The sequence below is a fragment of the Diplotaxodon limnothrissa genome, linkage group LG2 (assembly GCF_057381915.1).
Source record: "Diplotaxodon limnothrissa isolate DT_005_m linkage group LG2, D_limnothrissa_male_GT1.1, whole genome shotgun sequence".
NCBI classification, from domain to species: Eukaryota; Metazoa; Chordata; class Actinopteri; order Cichliformes; family Cichlidae; genus Diplotaxodon; species Diplotaxodon limnothrissa.
This window is the reverse complement of record NC_140597.1, coordinates 21379952-21398465: the sequence shown is the minus strand read 5'-3', so window position 1 is coordinate 21398465 and position 18514 is coordinate 21379952. Positions and strand designations below refer to the sequence as shown.

The window sequence follows — 18514 nt, the reverse complement described above, 5'->3', positions numbered from 1 at the left end:
TCCCGCCCACACAGAATCGGCGTTCCCATTGGCTCAAAGTTTCAGGTATAAACTTTTAACAGAGATTTCCTGGTTGGCTTTATTTATGTAACATACTTCATAAAAGCACTTTCTACTGTCTCATTAAGAGGTACGTTTATTTTGGTGTTTTCTACTCCGTTCGTATTTACCCTTATGAGTTACTCGCTGCGTGGGTTTACCGTGTTCCCGCTGATATTTACGTGTTTTATCAACTATTTGCTTCACTAACGCGTTTTCTGACGTAGCTGTAAACTAAACTGAAATTGTTTAACAAACCAGCTCGGGAGTATTATTTTTAGGTCATCGTTCACTCGCCTTTATTACTGTGTAACATTAGCTGTAGTAGCACTTTAATGGACAGTTGTCGTATGTTAGGTTTTTGTAGTTTGTGCTACTAGTCTGCAGTGGGACTCACTTTTACGGCATTTATATAATTCATATGGAATATTCCCACAGATCTGTCACTCATGTACGGGGTAATTATTAAGCTAACATCCAGGTATGGTGCGTGGAAGTATTTCAATTGGCTTAACGTAAAAACAAGAACGTGCTGATAGAAGGGTTGTAAATAATTTTTTGTTATCATTGCAGTTTCGTTATTAGCTCTAACTTGGTGTAGTTAAACAGTAATGGTTGTTCCTTAGTATTAGTCTGCTTTGAATATGTTAACATTCAAACACATGGGTGTGTGGAAACCGCAGTCTGTGGTCCTAACCCCAAAAGTAAACCTAACTAATAATAGTCAAATGAACAACTTACAGGAAGCATCATGGGTTTTGTGGTTTTTTTCACTTTGGCTAGATCACGTGACCAGTATTTATGACAGGCTGAGATCCTCTAAACCTGAGTTGTTGAACATGGGTCTAGGGTCCAGAGGTAGCCCAGCTCACTAAATGGGCGACTTAAAATATAAAAGAATTTCATTGAGGGCATTTATTAATTATTGGTATTCCTCCTGATGCCAGTGTTGTGCTAGAAACTGATTTTTGATGTTTCAGTGTGCTTATATTGGTAAATAGACTGACCATACATTTATGGAGGGGTTATATATTTAAAATAAAGACAGGACCTGTTTGTCTGTATTTCCTATGTCTATACAGCCTTACTGCACCTACATTATCAGCCCTTTTTGGCCATTTTAAATATCTTAATAAAACTGTGATGTTATGTTTGTTTGCAGCTCTCTGGGACAAATCTCTGTTGAAAAAAAGACATTTTTGGTGGCAATCAGTTTTTACCTGGGTAAATGTCTGTACAAGTGATTTTGCCAAAACTTCATCTCAACATCTACTTGGTGACAGAAATGGCTTTCATGAGAGATGTGTTTTTGACAGATTATCGGCCATGAGTCATTTACGACGGTCTACTGTTCAGCACAGCACCCGCAGTTACAGGAAAATGAAATATATTTTTAGAGATGAACAAAAGACATAAAATACTATTGCTGTTTTTGAAACTAACTGCTGTGCCTTCACACCATTCCGTACAAGTGTAATATCCATTTAAAAGAGGAAAACTGTCTTAGTTCACCCAAAGGCTTTTATCTGCATCGGAAAATATGACCTCATCACGTAGCCTTGCTGACACCAAGCGACAGGCTTAAGTGACCAGTTGCTTGGTGGCATATGTACCAGTGCCATGTACTAGTACACACAATGTAGGAAAAATAAGCATCGTAATATACAGCTGGCTTATGTTAGTAGTCTTCATTTTGACAGACCTTTATATTTTACAACGTGTACATTATGTACTGCAGTGTTCTCATACACCTATATTTATCAAACTAACATCTGGATGTTTCAGAATTTAATTTAAAAAAATCAAACAGAAAGATACTGACTCACTGTTTTCATGTTGACAGTTATTTTCTCTTTCACACTGAGGTAACTTTTCTCATGATCCTTATAAAACACTTCCTGTTGTGTCAGTGGTTTCACTATGAGCTACAGTTTGGTGTGGTTTAACAGGAGTGGCTCTTCCTGAGTATGCTTTTAAACTGCTTTAACTTATATATTGACATATTAGTTAATCCATAAAGTAGATTCTATGTTGGTAAACACAAGGTTGAGTGTATGCACCAAACCCACAAACCACCAAACCACTGGTCTAATGTTTTTCTTATTTTTACTGCTCTTGTGCCTTCTGCCATGACCCCAAAATTTCCCACGTTTGGGACTAATAAAGGTTTATCTTATCCCTGTTACCAAACAGCTTCCAGGGTAACTATTGTGCTTGTTGTGGGGTTTTTCTTTCCACTTTGAGATTGTATAATCTGGCATACTCTATCAAGCTACATGACCTTACAGGTTGGGACTGCAAAAAAAGAAGAATCCCATTCCAGTTTGTTGGTGTGTGCTTCCCTGAGTAAATGTGTTAAATGCAGAGAGGAATTTCCCCACGGGGATCAGTAAAGTATACATTATTATTATTCAAGAATTGCACATCAATCAACTCCAAACGTTTTAGTCATGCTTTTCACAGTTTTGCAACTTGCACAACCCAACCAGAGTCCAAAAATACACTTCTCCAGAAAGTGTAGCTCTTTCTTGAAAACACTGAGAATGGCATGTATTTCCTTGTAAAGTAATTGTTCTCCTTTTTCTAATGAAGAAATGCTATAGCATGATCTACATCACTGATCTTAAATCTTGAAAATGAGGAAGCTAATCAGCCTAAACGAAAATGCATGTGTTTTTAAACCAACTGCAAGCGTTAGTAGGGGTGTGGTCCACCTTTGGAGAGGATCCACGGGGTGTTTGGTTTCTTTATCTTCCTGTGGTGATTTCTATGCCACCTTTTGTGTGCAGGAACATCATGGCTGATGGTGACATGCAGAGAGGTGGGGACACTGTAGATGCTGCAGTTTGTGGAAATGGGTAACTATTGTGCGTTGTTGCTCACTGTCTGAGTGCCCACGTGTTGAGAAAGCTTAACTACTGTAGCAGCTCTGTTTGCTGAAATGTGGAGACTTGTGCACCTCCTGGCTGATTTGACCTTGGCTCAGGTTGTTTTCCTTCATATTTTAACACAAGTGGCTTATGTTACCGTCATCTTCACTTTGACAGCCAGCAGTTTATTCTTCAGTTTGCCACAGTGTGGTTTTAAACCAGCAGGATTAATTAGTAAAGAAGCTGAGCGTACAAGAGCTGCTCAAAAGAAAATGGTACATGTGAAAATGCTTAGTTGCACCAATGCTCTGAAGTTCTATCTGGTACAATGACATTTCAAAACCAATCTGTGTGATATTCTTGTACGTTTTCATTGAAGTCGTGGGTAAACAAACAAGTTTAGCTACAGTAGCTACAGTCTTGTTAACAACTTCTTTTATGTGTGACGGTGTTAAACAAGTTCTTCATGTTTTAAGTACAGGGCAGTCATGAGTCAGAGTGTGTGTGTGTGTGCTCCATCAGGGGAAATGCAGAGGCTGCAGGAAGTTGCAAGACTACTGAGGAAAAGGACTGGAACAGCAGTAAACCAGAAGCCTCTGATGTTTACCGCTACAAGATGGACTACCCCTGCATTGGCACCTGTGTGATTATCAACAACAAGAACTTCCACTCAAAAACAGGTAAGATGAGATAACCTTTATTAGTTCCACGTGTGGGACATTTGTTTTGTTACAGCAGTGGACAGTGCAAAGTTGCATAGAAAATTAGAGAAAAAAACAGTGGATTGATATATCTATGAGATACTGTACACAATAGAATAGAATAAAATAAAATGCTAGATACAACAGTGGTAACAGTGGGTCTAGACCAGGGGTGGGCAACTCCAGGCCTCGAGGGCCGGTGTCCCTGCAGGTTTTAGATGTGTCCTTGAACCAACACAGCTGATTTAAATGGCTAAATTAGCTCCTCAACGTGTCCTGAAGTTCTCCAGAGGCCTGGTAACGAACTAATCATGTGATTCAGGTGTGTCGACCCAAGGTGAGATCTAAAACCTGCAGGACACCGGCCCTCGAGGCCTGGAATTGCCCACCCCTGGTCTAGACAGTCATTGAGATGGACTGAGACACTTTGCATTTCATGATCATTGTCTTCCCAAATGTCATCAGCTGCGCTACATTGTGCCTCACACTTCACACTGTGGCATAAAAACAACCTGATACAGTCTATTTAGTTTTTAACTTATCACAATAGGAAAAGAAAACATGTACCTCACATGGATATGACCTTGAATAAAATGTAAATACAGTGAAGACCAACACAAGATCCTTTAAATGTTATTACCCAGCACGTGTTTGGAGATTGAATGGTGGTTGATTGACCTCCTAAGACCTGAACTCTTCCTTCTTGGACTTCCTGTCACAGGAGTGTTTGTATGTTATAACCTTATCCAGATTTATAGAATGTCGGGGAGTGCTTGTTTTCTTTTTACACTATGCTCAATAATAGTGTTGTATTTGTAAGACATGACACCTCTATGGTGCAGATGTTTCCCTCTCACTTCACCCAGTTGTAAATGTGCACATGTTGTGGTGTAACAGTAGTAGCATCTGTAGGATCATTTTACAGCTGCTGCTGTGACAAATCCCAGTGTCTGCAGTGAAAAGGGAGATGGGATTTTCCCACATTTTTCCAAATGTACAAAAAGTCAAATGAAGTACTTTCCACTGCTTTGCTTTTTGTGCAGTTGCAGTACAAAGGAATCCTGCTGTGACAGTTACAATCCCAGTTCCAAAACAAACTTGGAACTAAAATGTAAAACAGAATGCAGCGACAGATCTCACAGACCAAATGGTAAATGGCCTGTATTTATATAGCGCTTTACTAGTCCCTAAGGACCCCAAAGCGCTTTACACATCCAGTCATTCACACACTGGTGATGGCAGCTACATTGTAGCCACAGCCACCCTGGGGCGCACTGACAGAGGCGAGGCTGCCGGACACTGGCGCCACCGGGCCCTCTGACCACCACCAGTAGGCAACGGGTGAAGTGTCTTGCCCAAGGACACAACAAACGAGACTGTCCAAACCCGGGTTCGAACCGCCAACCTTCCGATTACAAGGCAAACTCCTAACTCTTGAACCAACACTTCATTGACCACAGAGCAGAGGAAACGAGCGCTGTCCCGTTCTCCCGTTCTTGTTTAATATCAGGACTCTACCTGTACCGCACTCCTGGCTCTTATTTGTCATGTTCCTGTTTCGTGATGCTCCAGCTGTTTGCAGGTGGTGAAATATCTGGAGGCAGGTAGGCCAGTTCAGCACCCGTACTCTTCTAGTACGAAGCCACATAAAGAATGCAGTTTAAAAGACGATGGTGATGGTCCCCTCCCAGATGTGAAGGCTGTTAGTTCCATAGGCACTAATGCCAGATTCTGGGCGTCCAATCATGATATGATACCCAACCATGTTACTGACATGTGGCCAGTTAACCTGAGGTAACCCTACAGTGCTGTGAAAAAGTATTTGCCTCTTTCTCCAGTTCGTTTTTTTTTTTTTTTTTTTAATAGTTGTCACATTTACATGTTTTAAATTTAACAAACTTTAATATTAAACACAGATAATCTGGGTTAGAATGAGCTGTATATTTATCATGAAATAGTTAAATGTATTAGCTTGATTTGATGTTTTTTTTTAAGTTTTGTTGTGAATAAAATATCAGCTTATGAGATTTTAAATCATTGCATTCTGTTTGGATTTTATTTCCAGGATTCCCAGACGGTGCTGACTTTATAGTGTGCTACCTTTCTGCTTGTGTATCTCTGTAGGGATGGGCACTCGTAATGGGACAGATGCTGATGCTGCCAGTGTTGCAAAGACCTTCAAAAACCTGGGTTACAAGGTCCAAATATTAAATGACCAGACTGTGGCTGAGATGAAAAGGCTGTTGTTAGACGGTAAGAAGACGTTAAAGCTTTACCTCTGTATTCACAAAAACCTCTCCATCCTGTTACAGTCAACCTGTGAGCTGATTGTAGTGAAATGCTGTGGTTGTGGTAACCACCAGACGGCAGTTGTTCTAATGTTGCTATAGCTTTTTGTTAGCAGTTGGCGGATGTTATAGAGCTACACCAGTTACACTTACATAACAGGTACTGTCTGGTTTGGTTTTAACCAATCATCCCAGTCGTTTTAGGAGAGTAGCCTTAGCCCATTGAGAAAGAAGAGTGAAAAAGGATGTGAAGGAACATAAAATATCCAGAAAATTTTATTTTTGTTCATTCTATTAGAGTAGCTCCGCCAAAATAAAAGCACTGGCTTGTGAGTTGGCATCAGGGGGTTGTTTAAAAACAGCTGGACTAATGATTCCTTGGTGTTTCCCCTCTGTTCTGCTGTGTTTCCAGCATCCAAAGAGGACCACAAGAACAATGCATCATTTGTGTGTGTGATGCTTAGTCATGGGGATGAGGGTGTCATATACGGCACTGACGGCTGTGAAAAGTTTGATACGCTGGTACAGTGCTTCAAAGGAAAGCAGTGCAAGGGTCTGGTGGGGAAACCAAAGCTCTTCTTCATACAGGTGAGTTCATTATGGCAGTGTGGTACACTTCTGCGATGTTGATTCCTGTGTTTCAGTCTTTATATAGTAACGTCTTCATTAGTAGTTTATTAAGTTCAAAGTGTTGCTTTAATTGTCATCTGTTTTATAACTTTTAAAAACAAAACAGTGCTTTCACTTTAAATGTACATGAAAAAAATGTAACCATTGAATTTCTTTATATTTAACTGATGAGTCAGAGCTAACACACCCACTTTTTAGCCACTTTGATTTCCTCCAGGAGCTTTGAGGACAACTTGCCCAACACAGATGTTTTGGATATAAAGTCCAGATGTTTCTTCACATTGTTCGAGAGCTTTAGTTAATGTGGGGAGGTTTTAAACTACTTTTAAAGATTGGAATTTACAAAATATACCTTTAACCCTTTTTCTTAATATCCAGTATGACTGATAACTTTTGTTTATATGTCCTGGTGCTGCTGAAATTCAAGTTCATTTAGATAATGCTTCGAATAACTGCCCGCCCAAGTTTCCCTAAGGTGTTTCAAGATGTGTGCCAAATATGAGATCGATTTTGAGTTTCTCCTTCCTTTTCAGGCATGCCGTGGTTCAGCCCTGGATGAGGGAGTCATTGAGACCGACAGTGTAGGAGACGAGCAGACGTCTGAGAAGATTCCTGTGGAGGCCGACTTCTTATACGCCTATTCCACCGCTCCAGGTACAAACAGTTTCTCAGACGGGACATTTTAGAGTGATGTCCCGACCTCAGGACCCACCTTCTGGGTCATTCTCATAAACCGATGGGTTGGGGTGTGAAGAACAAGCATCGACACATTGTCCTGTTCATTTTCTGTCTATGCTTCCCTTTTTCTGTTTCCTTTTTTTTTTTTGGTCTACAACGCAGCTGATGTGTCACATGTGGTGTCCAAACTTGTTTTCTAAGAGCGCTAACGCTGTCACTCGTCCTGCAGGATACTACTCATGGAGAAACACAAGCAACGGCTCCTGGTTCATACAGAAGTTGTGTGAGATGTTGGAGCGCTACAGTGGGAAGCTGGATCTGATGCAGATCATGACGCGAGTCAGCCACGGTGTTTCACGCCAGTTTGAGTCGTCCTGCAACCTGCCTGGATTTAGCAACAAGAAGCAGATCCCCTGTATCGTCTCTATGTTGACCAAAGACTTTTACTTCCCCGTCTAGATTTACATGGTTGAACCTAATATCTACCCTCTGGCCACCTTGAATGTATACAGTCTGTTGTGGTGTTCTGAGCAGGATAACAATGATTTAATTGTCACTATACCCAAATGCACTTTGCACTGAGGTAAAAACACATCAGTGTTGGATGATTTTAGTGTTTGGTCTTGTTTGGGAAACACAAAACACTATTAGTTCCATAGTTAAAAATATATTACAATAAAAAAACTTATACTGATGCGACAGCTTCCATCTTTTGTCATGTGATCAGAATCAGAATCAGAATCAGAATGGGGTTTATTGCCAAATGTTGAGCAGGTTTACAACATTAGGAAATTGCTGCGGTGCTTCAGTGCAAACATGGTGTCATAAATAACACTTAAATAGACATGGAAAAAATAAAAGTAGGGATAAGAATTAAAAGTGCTACGTGGAAAGATATGTGCATGAGATATATACATGAGAGTAAGAATTAAGAGTGCTACGTTGAAAGATATATACATGAGTGCAGGTGGTGATCAGTGCCAAACATGGAATGATACAGTGAACACAGCGTAGGGTCATGTGTTAGTGGCGGGGACAGTCATATGGTTATTGTTCATGTGTCCAACAGCAGAGGGGAAGAAACTGTTCTTATGGCGAGAGGTTCTGGTGCGGATGGACCGGAGCCTCCTGCCTGAGGGGAGCAGGTCAAACAGACTGTGTCCAGGGTGAGAAGGGTCAGCTGAGATCCGAGCTGCACGCCGCAATGTCCTGGAGGTGTACACAATGCTGTAGGTTTGACACTTCATTGTGTTGCAATGGCCCAAAGTCCAGACCTCAACCTGACTCAACTGTTTACATGCCGTATCTCTCACAGAGGAAACTTTAATATCACCTGTCAAAATCGCACTTGTTTTATTCTGAATTTTACACACAGGAATAAGATCATTGATCCAACTGACCAAATCATTCACACAGCTGGTTTGAAACGTTTGAAGAAAATTCAGGTCAGCTGATGGTTCAGTAGTATTTGCTTTAAAAGCATATGTGTGGATATAACCTGTAACATAATGCTACCACAAACACACCCGAGATCGTATGTAGAGCAAAGTTGCACCAGCAATGTCTAAACTAAAGCATTATGGAAAATTACATGGGATAAATTATCAATATGTTTAAGGGACAAGTAAAGAAGTTCAAGCCTCACAAATAACTGAAGTCATTTTATGAAAAAAAGCAGTCTTGATAAATGATTACTGAATTTTGAATTTGCCACAATAAAAGACACTTTCACATTTGATTGGATGTAGAATTTCAACCTCCTTATGGAATCTTTATTTTTTCACTGGCTTTGATTTTCTTTTGCTCTGCAATTTAAAAAATTAAGAAAATTCCCCTAAACTGATCATATTTTCAAAAACTGATGGCGCGGTCCTTTAAGCACAGAACTTTAGTAACGTTGTTACTTCGCGCCTCTGAACAGGAAACAGAACCCATTCTGCGTCCTCGGGTCTCTGGAGCTGAAATTTGCAAGTCTTGTTTTCTTCCAACCTCTAAAAAGCAGAACGGGACAAAGGAACCTGTATCTTCGAGATTGCACATTTCTACCCTCTTTTCGACCAAACTGGTCCGGCTCTGTGGAAAATATCTGCTGGCACAAATATAGTTTTGACCACAAGAATTCTTTTTGACCAACAAAGTAAAGGAAGTTATTTTAGCCTCGTTTCTCCTTATGTTGGAATAGTTTGGTTACACGGATATTGACACTAAACTCAGTTGTCACGTTTATGTTACGAACCTGCTTCTTATACTGTCCAAATTCTATATTCATAAATCCAAGTTCTCCTGTAGTAAGCAAAATTTCATTCAATTACTTTTGTATATATATTTTCTCAGTAATGGGCAACAAGAATAACAACGTGTCGCCTTTTTAAACATTTGAATATACTCCTATAATGTGTCTGAACGAGTAGAGACCCCGGGCGCTTTGTCTCTATGGTATACTAACTTGCATCTTCTCTACTCCTTCTGTGTTCTTGCCAGCCTGATGTTTCGTCTTGTTGTTCTCGTTTTTTTTTTTCGAACTGAAATTATAAACTGAACAGTCAGTCATTCCAGTTCAGTTTGTACAGTAGATATCCAGGGCAAATAAGAGTAACAATAAACAGTACAATGAAATAAGAAGGGTAAATAAATAAAGGAAAGGAAAAAAGAGGGATGTGACAGACTTCATAACAACTTTGTACTTGAAAGTTGTAATTATGACAGCTCGTTTGTTAAAAGCTTCTGAATGAATTTCAATCAATGATAAACCTTTTTTTTTTTTATTAATTTAAGAGAGTTTAAGTAATATTCAATTTCAATCAAAACAAATTAAATGATGGGGTTGAGTTTTGAAATTTACATTTATGTAAATGAAATTTCCCGATATAAAGATTGACGATGTCTTGTTGTTCTTAATAAAGTTGGATTTTTAAAAAGTGACGTTGTCTTCTCCCGCCCACACTGGGACGGCGTCCCGACCGTCTCAGGTCTTAAGTGAGAGATTTCCTGTTTGACGTTATTTATGTCACAGATGTCATAAAAGCGCATTCTACTGTTTTCTACTGTCTCGTTACAGGGTACGTTTATTTAGGTATGTTCCACTTTATTGGTTTTTACTCCTGTGAGCCGTTTTGTTTCACTTATATGTTTTTCTGACGGAGCTGTAACTAAAATGAAACTGTTTAAAAAAGCAGCGTGGGGATATCAATTTTAGGACTTTGTTCACTCGTCTTTATTACTGTGTAACATTAGCTGTAGTAACAATTTAATGCACAGTTGTCGTATGTTAGGTTTGTAGTTTTTGTCTGCAGTTACATTTTACGCACCTCATCCCAGTGTTGGGGTAATTTATCAAACTCATATCCTGATATTGTCCGGGAACAAAATGAGAGTTTAACATTGAACTTTAGATTTTGTTTGTAATGAAATAGAGAGATTCATTTTGTCCTTTGTACTATAAAATGGGTGTATATGGTTTTTGTTTCGCTATGAGCTACATCTTAAGTTTGGTTTAGCTTCCGCTTTTTTGTGTGGATACATCAGAATCTGCTTCATGTCAGGCTGTGCCTCCATGCACCCAACAATATAAACTGCATTGAACCAAACAATTAATATTCATGTGAGCAACTTCCTAGTTTGACCTTGCACAGTTTGGCGTGCTCTGTTAGACTGTTAGGAGTCACAGGGTGTTTTGTCCTCTTTCTGTGGTGACTTCTTTCTCTGTTCTGTGCACAGGAACATGGCTGATGGTGACACGCAGAGGGAGGGGGACGTGGTGGATGCCAGCCTCTTCAAATTGTGGTAACTATTGTGCATTACTGCTCACTGTCTGACTCCGCGTACAGTCATATGAAACATAAAGTTTCTGCAGGATGCTGTACAGTCTGTGAAAAACATGCACACCCAATGATTCAGCAGCTTGCAGAACCACGTTTAGCCACACAAGCTTGAAGTAATTGTTTTCTGTATAAGCAAATATTCCTCTACAGTGATGTCCTTATCAGTTCATCACAATTTTGGCTCGCTCTTCTTTGCTACATTGCCTCAGTTCATTGAGACTTTGCAGGCATTTATTTATGCACAGCTCTCTTCGGGTCTCGTTACAGGACTTCGGGTGATTGCAGCACGTTGATTCTTTGCTTTTTCAGCCTTTCTGTTCTAGATTTGCCGGTGCCATCAGGATCATATGAGCCTTAGCTTTAGCTATTAGGCAGATGGCCTCACAGTTCATTTTAGAATAATTTGCTATGCAGAGGAGTTGATGATTGACTCAACGCCTGTCTGCTTGGTGCACAGGTCCTGTATCTGCAAACCAAGCCCAAATCATCCCCCTCAGTCAGCATGAGGTGCTCTTTTTGGTTTTCTCCAGATATGTGAAACCCTGCTACCGTGTTCTTTTTAGAGAGAAGAGGCTTTCTTCTTCCAAACAAGCTGCACTTTTTCTAATTTTCCTGTCATTAACCTTTCATTTCATCATTTAACTTACTAAGTGTTGTTTTTCTAATTTTTCTGAGCATTGCCTGACTCCTGGAAACAATTTTGGCATTGTAGTAACACCTGACCTAAACAAAGATATTTATCTACAATATGTATCTGCACAGTTGTTAAAATGTTCTTCTAAGTATGATGCCCGCTAAACAAGTTCTTAAGTTCTTCAGTGAAGGGTAATCACATTGTTTGTGTGTACACTTTCAGGAAACAAGCAAATGCAGGAAAGGGTAAGACCAAGGAAACGAACAGCAGCAGACCAGAAGCCTCTGACTCTTACCGCTACAAGATGGACTACCCATGCATCGGCACCTGTTTGGTTATCAACAACAAGAACTTCCACCCAACAATAGGTAACAGTGGGTCCATCCTGCCGCTCGGGCCACACTGACTCACACACTAATAGATTTGGCCTCTGCCTGGGCCTTCCTGTTGCCATAGTCACCACTGTGATTGACTACTGCTGTCTTTCATGGAGTTACAGCGGAGAGGAATCGTGCTGTGACAGTTTAAAGAAACACTTGATTAAAAAGACAAAAAGAAACTGGAGTTTGTGTCATTGCTACAAAGATCAGGCTCAGTGTTATCAGTCCAAAGTGTCACAGTCAGGGTGAAGTCAGGATACACGTCCTCTTTGAAAATACACTGAAGACGCTGATGTTTACAGCGCGCTGCCTTTTCGCTGGTGTGTCTCTGCAGGGATGAGCACTCGTGATGGCACAGATGTTGATGCTGCCAATGTTGAGAACACCTTCAGTAAGCTGGGCTACAAGGTCAAAGTGCACCATAACCAGACTGCGGCGCAGATGAAGAAACTAATGCTAGATGGTAAGAAGAGTTTTGGCTCATTCATGTTTACGTGTGTGTGGAGAACGATCCTCCCCGTGCCGTTATGCTGAAGTCAGTTTGTCAGCTGATACTGTCTGCAGCTGGATCATGTTTGTGATTCAGTTTAATGCTCGTTTACTCTTTTTGCACTGTGAAAGAGACACTCCAAATGCAACAGCAGGTGTATGTGCAGTCATATAAATTTAGATAGCTAGATGTGGAAAAACTTAATTTTGACCAGGTTTTAAAAAGACCTGATGTTAATGAGCAACTATAGAAACAGCACTCTCAACACCTGAAGATTACGATTTTTTTAAACTATGCAGTTTAAATTATTCAGGATTTATATCTGTTTAATTTCTTTCCTAAATGGTTTCTTGTGATTGTTCAGTCAAAGCTTCATCATCATCATGTGACCCTAAACCTGACTGTAGGGAATAAACCATGCAGAATTTATGCGAAACTGCAGGAACCGTCTGACGATGAATGAATAAATAAACACTTTAAATATATTACATAGATGACTTAACTGTAGTTTTAATAATAATTTGAGAATTGCATCATTTTAAAATGCAGTAAATTGCTGCGTTAACCGCCAGCGCTCTGCACATCTCTGATAAATCGCTGCAGTAACTTTAAGGCCAGCATTTACAGACAGGTCAGAGAGGCAGAGCATCAAATCAATCACACATAGCTGATCGTTCAAACAGAAGGCCAAACACAAATATCCGCTCGATGCCGGCTGTGATTCGAACACATGTAAACGCTATTCCAGGATTCAGAGACAGAAAGTATTTACAGAACTCTGTTACAAAGACAATCATTTTCTTTTTCCCCCTCAAACTTTATGACAAAGTTCAAATGAGGGACTTTTGCTTTTCTCCTTTTAGCGCTCATAATTCAGCGGCCGCGCTTCGTTTGAATATCATCGCCTCTTAATGATCGAAGAGATAAGCAGCAAAGCCCGTCTCTGCCTGTCTGTGAAGCCTTCTTAGTGCCATCGGTGTGTTTTGGCCTTTAATAAAATGAATCACAAAAGAGTTTTCGATTTTTATTTTACTGTTAAAATCCGTTTATAAAAGTACGCGGTCCAGAGTATGTTACGAAAACTGTTGTTAATACATCTGCAAATTTTGTGACATCATGTTGAATTTATCACAGAGTGTAACTTACAGAGTAACTTAACAGTAATTCCTTTAAAAAGAAGAAGTTGGTGCAACGATCTGACAACACGCCTGTTTATTTTATTTCAAATTGTCGGTGTTAACAGAAACAACGAAAACTGAATATCAAGCAGGAAAATCTTAAACGTATGGAATTCACATGTCAGGATAGACTGCTTCTTTTTTGTAGTCCTCTAATGTCCCGTTTTTGGGAAGACACCATGAGGTTGCTTCTGTTTGCTCAGTCCTGCCTCAAAAAGTCTGAGTGGTCAAACTATACATTTACAATGAAAGCTTTCAAAAGAATGTGAATTTCAGTTTTATTTATTCAGTATTGAATCTAAACTGTGGCCTCAACGTGCTTTATATTATAAGGTAAAGACCCTATAATAATGCTGAGAAGGTCATCTATAGCTAACTGTCCAAGTCCAAGTTTTTTGGAAGAGAGCGCCATCTCCTGGTGGAACCCTGGAATTTAGTGAAATGGGCGTGTTACAGGGTAAAAATAGATCCACTCCAAGGCTGACCCCTGGCTGACCCCTGGCTGTAAGTGAAAATTTGTGCAAGAACACAAACTGAAGTAAATCCTCAGGAACAGAGAGGGGTACTTTGAGCTGCTCTTTATTTCTAAGTGGATCAGTCCAGAGGATGGATCCACATGATGGCTGAGCACAGCTTTATGCTGGATGGCCTTCCTGACACGACCCTCACATATACTGGGAGCAGGACAGTGAGTACACAAACCTGTGTGTGTGTCTCCTCTTGAATCAGGGATGTTTTGTATGTACAAGGTTACAAAGTGTTAACCCCAACACCATGACGCAAGATCTCACAACCAATTATGAGTTAATCAGAGGCTGTTTGTGTGTTGCCACTGCCCAAGCAACACACCTGAGTTCATTACACTCAGCTGCCCCTCGACTCAGTCAGCTACACCCTCCCCACCCTGCTCCAGAGACATGTGGCCCGTACTCAGGAATAAATCAATCCCACGTCTGTGCTGCTCAACCAGCTTCCTGTTAAACGCCATAACTGACTTTAACCTGCTGTCTTCAGATTTCCAGCCTGGATCTTATCACCCTGTCCAAGTTTCTTACCTTATCTTAAATCATTTTTAACTTGATATGCAAAATGTTAGAACTGAGAATGGTGTTCATTCTTTTTCACGTGGCTGTAAAAGTGAGTTAACAAAGTGAGTTAACAAGCCACCTGCGCCCTCCTAATTGACCAAAGCTTTGTGTTTCTGCTAGCAGTTGTTAGAGGGCCATGCTAACTAACAAATAAAAGCAGACTGGACTGTTTGGGAGTGTGAGCTTTAATAGGCAGGAGCTCCAACAGCGTACATGTACTGCAGAAATATGAAGTCCCTAAAAACCTAAACCTATTTTAGTAGCACTCTTTAAAACAACTGGACTAATAACTCATATTGTTTCCCATCTACTCTGCTGTGTTTCCAGCATCCAAAGAGGACCACAAGAACAATGCATCATTCGTGTGTGTGCTGCTTAGTCATGGAGATGAGGGTGTGATTTACGGCACCGATGGCCCCGAAAGGTTCGATACCCTGGCAAAGTGCTTCAGAGGAGACTACTGTGCGGGTCTGGTGGGGAAGCCAAAGCTCTTCTTCATTCAGGTTAGTTAATTATGCCAGTGTGCTACACTTCTGTGAATACAGTCATGTTTTCATTTGTATTTGATCAAGTTGTAAAATATTTCCATTGATCGTAATTTGCTTTGGAACTTTGATAAGGAGTCTAAACTCACTTTCAATGAGAAAAAGCTAATTACTACATGTTACAACATTTAGACTATGTTCCCTTTCTCCAGTTGATGCCACCGTAAAACAGGTGCAGCTAATACCAAATACTAGAGAGCAGTTATCCCCATTTCCTCAGGAGGCGTAGCCTTTTGCCAGTCTTCCTTCTAAATGACAAGTTCCTCTTAATAATGTTACACTGTGTCACTGCACCATCTTGTGGTACGCATTGGTATTACACCCAGCTCTACTTCAACATGAGTCCTGAGACCCAGCCGACTCATTTTGTTTTCTGTATTGGTCAAAATGAGTTCAACTGAAAGATGCTTGTTTTCCTCAGTATTCAGGAGGATGACAGACACAGTTTTTTCCTGAAATTCTGTTTTTGGTTTAGTCCATTCTGGAAAGTTATAACAACTTTTAAACACACGGATGTACACGCCTGCTTGACTGTGACAACCTGAATGCTTTTGGTGCTAAGATTTAAAATACTTGCAAAAAACTGGATGTCTAGCTGTACATTACATCCTCCATCCACCAGAAACATTCAGGTAGTTACGCCTAGCTTATTCCCAGCCACCTCACCTGGAGCAGTCAGCTGGGTAGGGGAGGTCTGGCCATCTCTGCTTGGATTAGTGTACCTGCGACACAGAGATGGATAAGTGACAGAAAATGAATGGATGTATGGAGCTTTTGAAAAAGTACATACAAGCTGCTTTTATCAAATTTGACTGGTGACTTTATACAGATGTTTATACAGATGTTTCAAGATGTTTGCCAAGTGGAGCTTCAAGAAGAGCTTTGATAATATCTGCTTCTCCTTCCTTTTCAGGCATGCCGTGGTACAAACCTGGATGAGGGAGTCATTGAGACCGACAGTGTAGGAGACGAGCAGACGTCTGAGAAGATTCCTGTGGAGGCCGACTTCTTATACGCCTATTCCACCGCTCCAGGTACAAACAGTGTTTTCTGTTATCTTAATAGGCTACATCACATTTTGGCTAAAGGGTGGACTCACATGGAAGGCAGTGGGAAAAGGTGAGCTTTATTTGAACTGATGGCAAAGTCCATAAAAAAGACCAAAAAAAGTGCAAATAATACTTGATCTCCAAAAAATTAAAAGATAAGAAATGGCAGGTAAAACATAGACACTTTGCTAAAGAACACAGGAGAGACAGGGATTTACACGCTTACTGCGATAAGATCAATGCTTTAAGCTCAGGATGTAGCCCACATACAGAAATGGGACATTAAAATATATGCCTCAAACATGTGGGAGAAAAAAAGGGGGAAACTATTAGGATAATGACACAAGAGATGTCAAACTAAATGCAAAACACAGGAGACAATGACTACCAAAATAAGAGAGGAAATGAAAACAAGCCACTGAAACAGGGAGATGTGGATACAAGAACGTTATGGGATGAATAACAATAAAAGAACAAACTCTAACTAAGAAGAAAAGAGGAACAGGATACTAATGAAAAAACCCAATGAAAACAGACAGAAACAATATCAAGAACCAGACGACCTGAAGAAAGAATGGAAATAAAAACCCAAAAATTAAACACAACTCTGAAAACTCTGAGTTCAGAAACAGACAGACGTGCCAAATATAGACACTTTTAACTTGAAAAGGCAACTGATGCAGGACAGCAGAGTGTCGTGATCTATGACATAAATCATCATCAATTTAACATTTCTGGACACACTTTAGTGACCACTAAACCTCTGTGATTTTTTTTTTTACAATAACTAGTTTAGCTTTTCGTGGATTTTGACTCTGGAATATCTGTTTTTAATTTGTTGTATGAATAAAATACAACTCTTCATTATACTCAGACATCTTTCATGGTTCATTTTTGAGGTATATTTTTTTTCTGCTCCAGTACCATCATTTAGCTAACTGATTTGACTGGGCTGGATATATAATTAAATGTCTTAATACAGCCTTTAGGTGATCAGTCGGCTAAAGTAACAGCTAAGATGACTGTGGCAAGGACCACACACACACACAGCGTTGTCAGTTTATTCTGTTTATTGTCTATGGCAGTAGATTCTGTTGCTTTGGTGCTCTGCATGCTGGAAACGGTCACTCCAAGGCTGCTGCCACACACACGTTTTTCTGCTCTGCTGTCACTGAAAAAGAACTGAGCCAGCACACCTGTGTTTCAACCACGCCTTCCTGTGAGCTCACTGTGTTGTCCCTCCCCTGCAGCAGGCCAGAGGCCACACCTCTGCCACAATGACTAACAACCGTAACTTACCTCTAAACAATGTGTTGCTTTCTCACTCACTGCAACCTACATGGCTCTGCTTGATGCTGCTGAGTCACATGACCGCAGGAGATCGGAATGCAGTAGAGCAGGGAGGAGGGGCGGAGCAAAGTGTGCCTGCATGAGAGGAGCATTGCTTCCACATGTCTCCTTTCTGATGAATGGGAGCAACTTACAGGGGACAGACAAACTAAAGCATTGAGCGTATTGGGCTAGTATTGATCCAATACCAGCCCCGGTATCAGTTCTATCGATATCTTACTGCATAAAATGATATTAAATTAAATTGAGTACCATGGTAGTAATAATAAACACACAGCTGAACTAAACAGATGCCCTCCCATAGATCAGTGTTTTGTATCAGTCACCAGTCCAGCTACTATTAGTGTCAGGATTGTGTATTATAGTGAACGATCGCCTCCTCGTTGTGTTTTCTAAGAGCGCTAACACTGTCAGTCGTCCTGCAGGATACTACTCATGGAGAAACACAACCTACGGCTCCTGGTTCATACTGATGTTGTGTGAGATGTTGGAGCGCTACAGTGGGAAGCTGGATCTGATGCAGATCATGACGCGAGTCAACTACGGTGTTTCACACTACTTCGAGTCCTCCAGCAACCTGCCTGGCTTTGGTTGCAATAAGCAGATCCCCTGTATCGTCTCTATGTTGACCAAAGACTTTTACTTCCCCGTCTAGATTTACATGGTTGAACCTCAATCATCTTTGTTCTCCTTGACCAAATGCAAAGTCTGGTGCTGTGCTGCAGCTGATGCAAAGCAGGATGATAGTGATTTAAATGTGACTAAACCCATTT

General features: G+C 40.5%; 2 protein-coding genes across 3 annotated transcripts; both read left to right on the top strand.

The window, feature by feature from the left end:
* Positions 1 to 93: 93 nt before the first annotated feature.
* Positions 94 to 7843, top strand: LOC146638373 (caspase-3-like). Of its 2 annotated transcripts, XM_085368032.1 has the most exons (7): positions 94 to 130; positions 2829 to 2897; positions 3432 to 3589; positions 5735 to 5863; positions 6311 to 6486; positions 7062 to 7182; positions 7436 to 7843. In XM_085368032.1, the coding sequence occupies exons 2-7, from the start codon at positions 2836 to 2838 to the stop codon at positions 7663 to 7665; spliced, it is 876 nt and encodes a 291-aa protein (XP_085224158.1). In that variant the 5' UTR covers positions 94 to 130; positions 2829 to 2835; the 3' UTR covers positions 7666 to 7843. The 2 variants fall into 2 exon arrangements, with proteins under 2 accessions (XP_085224158.1, XP_085224149.1); XM_085368023.1 differs by lacking the exon at positions 94 to 130 and having other exon boundaries at positions 2809 to 2897.
* A 2382-nt stretch (positions 7844 to 10225) lies between these two features.
* On the top strand, positions 10226 to 18396 carry LOC146638372 (caspase-3-like). The gene is made up of 7 exons (XM_085368012.1): positions 10226 to 10279; positions 10924 to 10989; positions 11884 to 12029; positions 12376 to 12504; positions 15125 to 15300; positions 16256 to 16376; positions 18167 to 18396. The coding sequence occupies exons 2-7, from the start codon at positions 10928 to 10930 to the stop codon at positions 18394 to 18396; spliced, it is 864 nt and encodes a 287-aa protein (XP_085224138.1). The 5' UTR covers positions 10226 to 10279; positions 10924 to 10927.
* Positions 18397 to 18514: the final 118 nt, after the last annotated feature.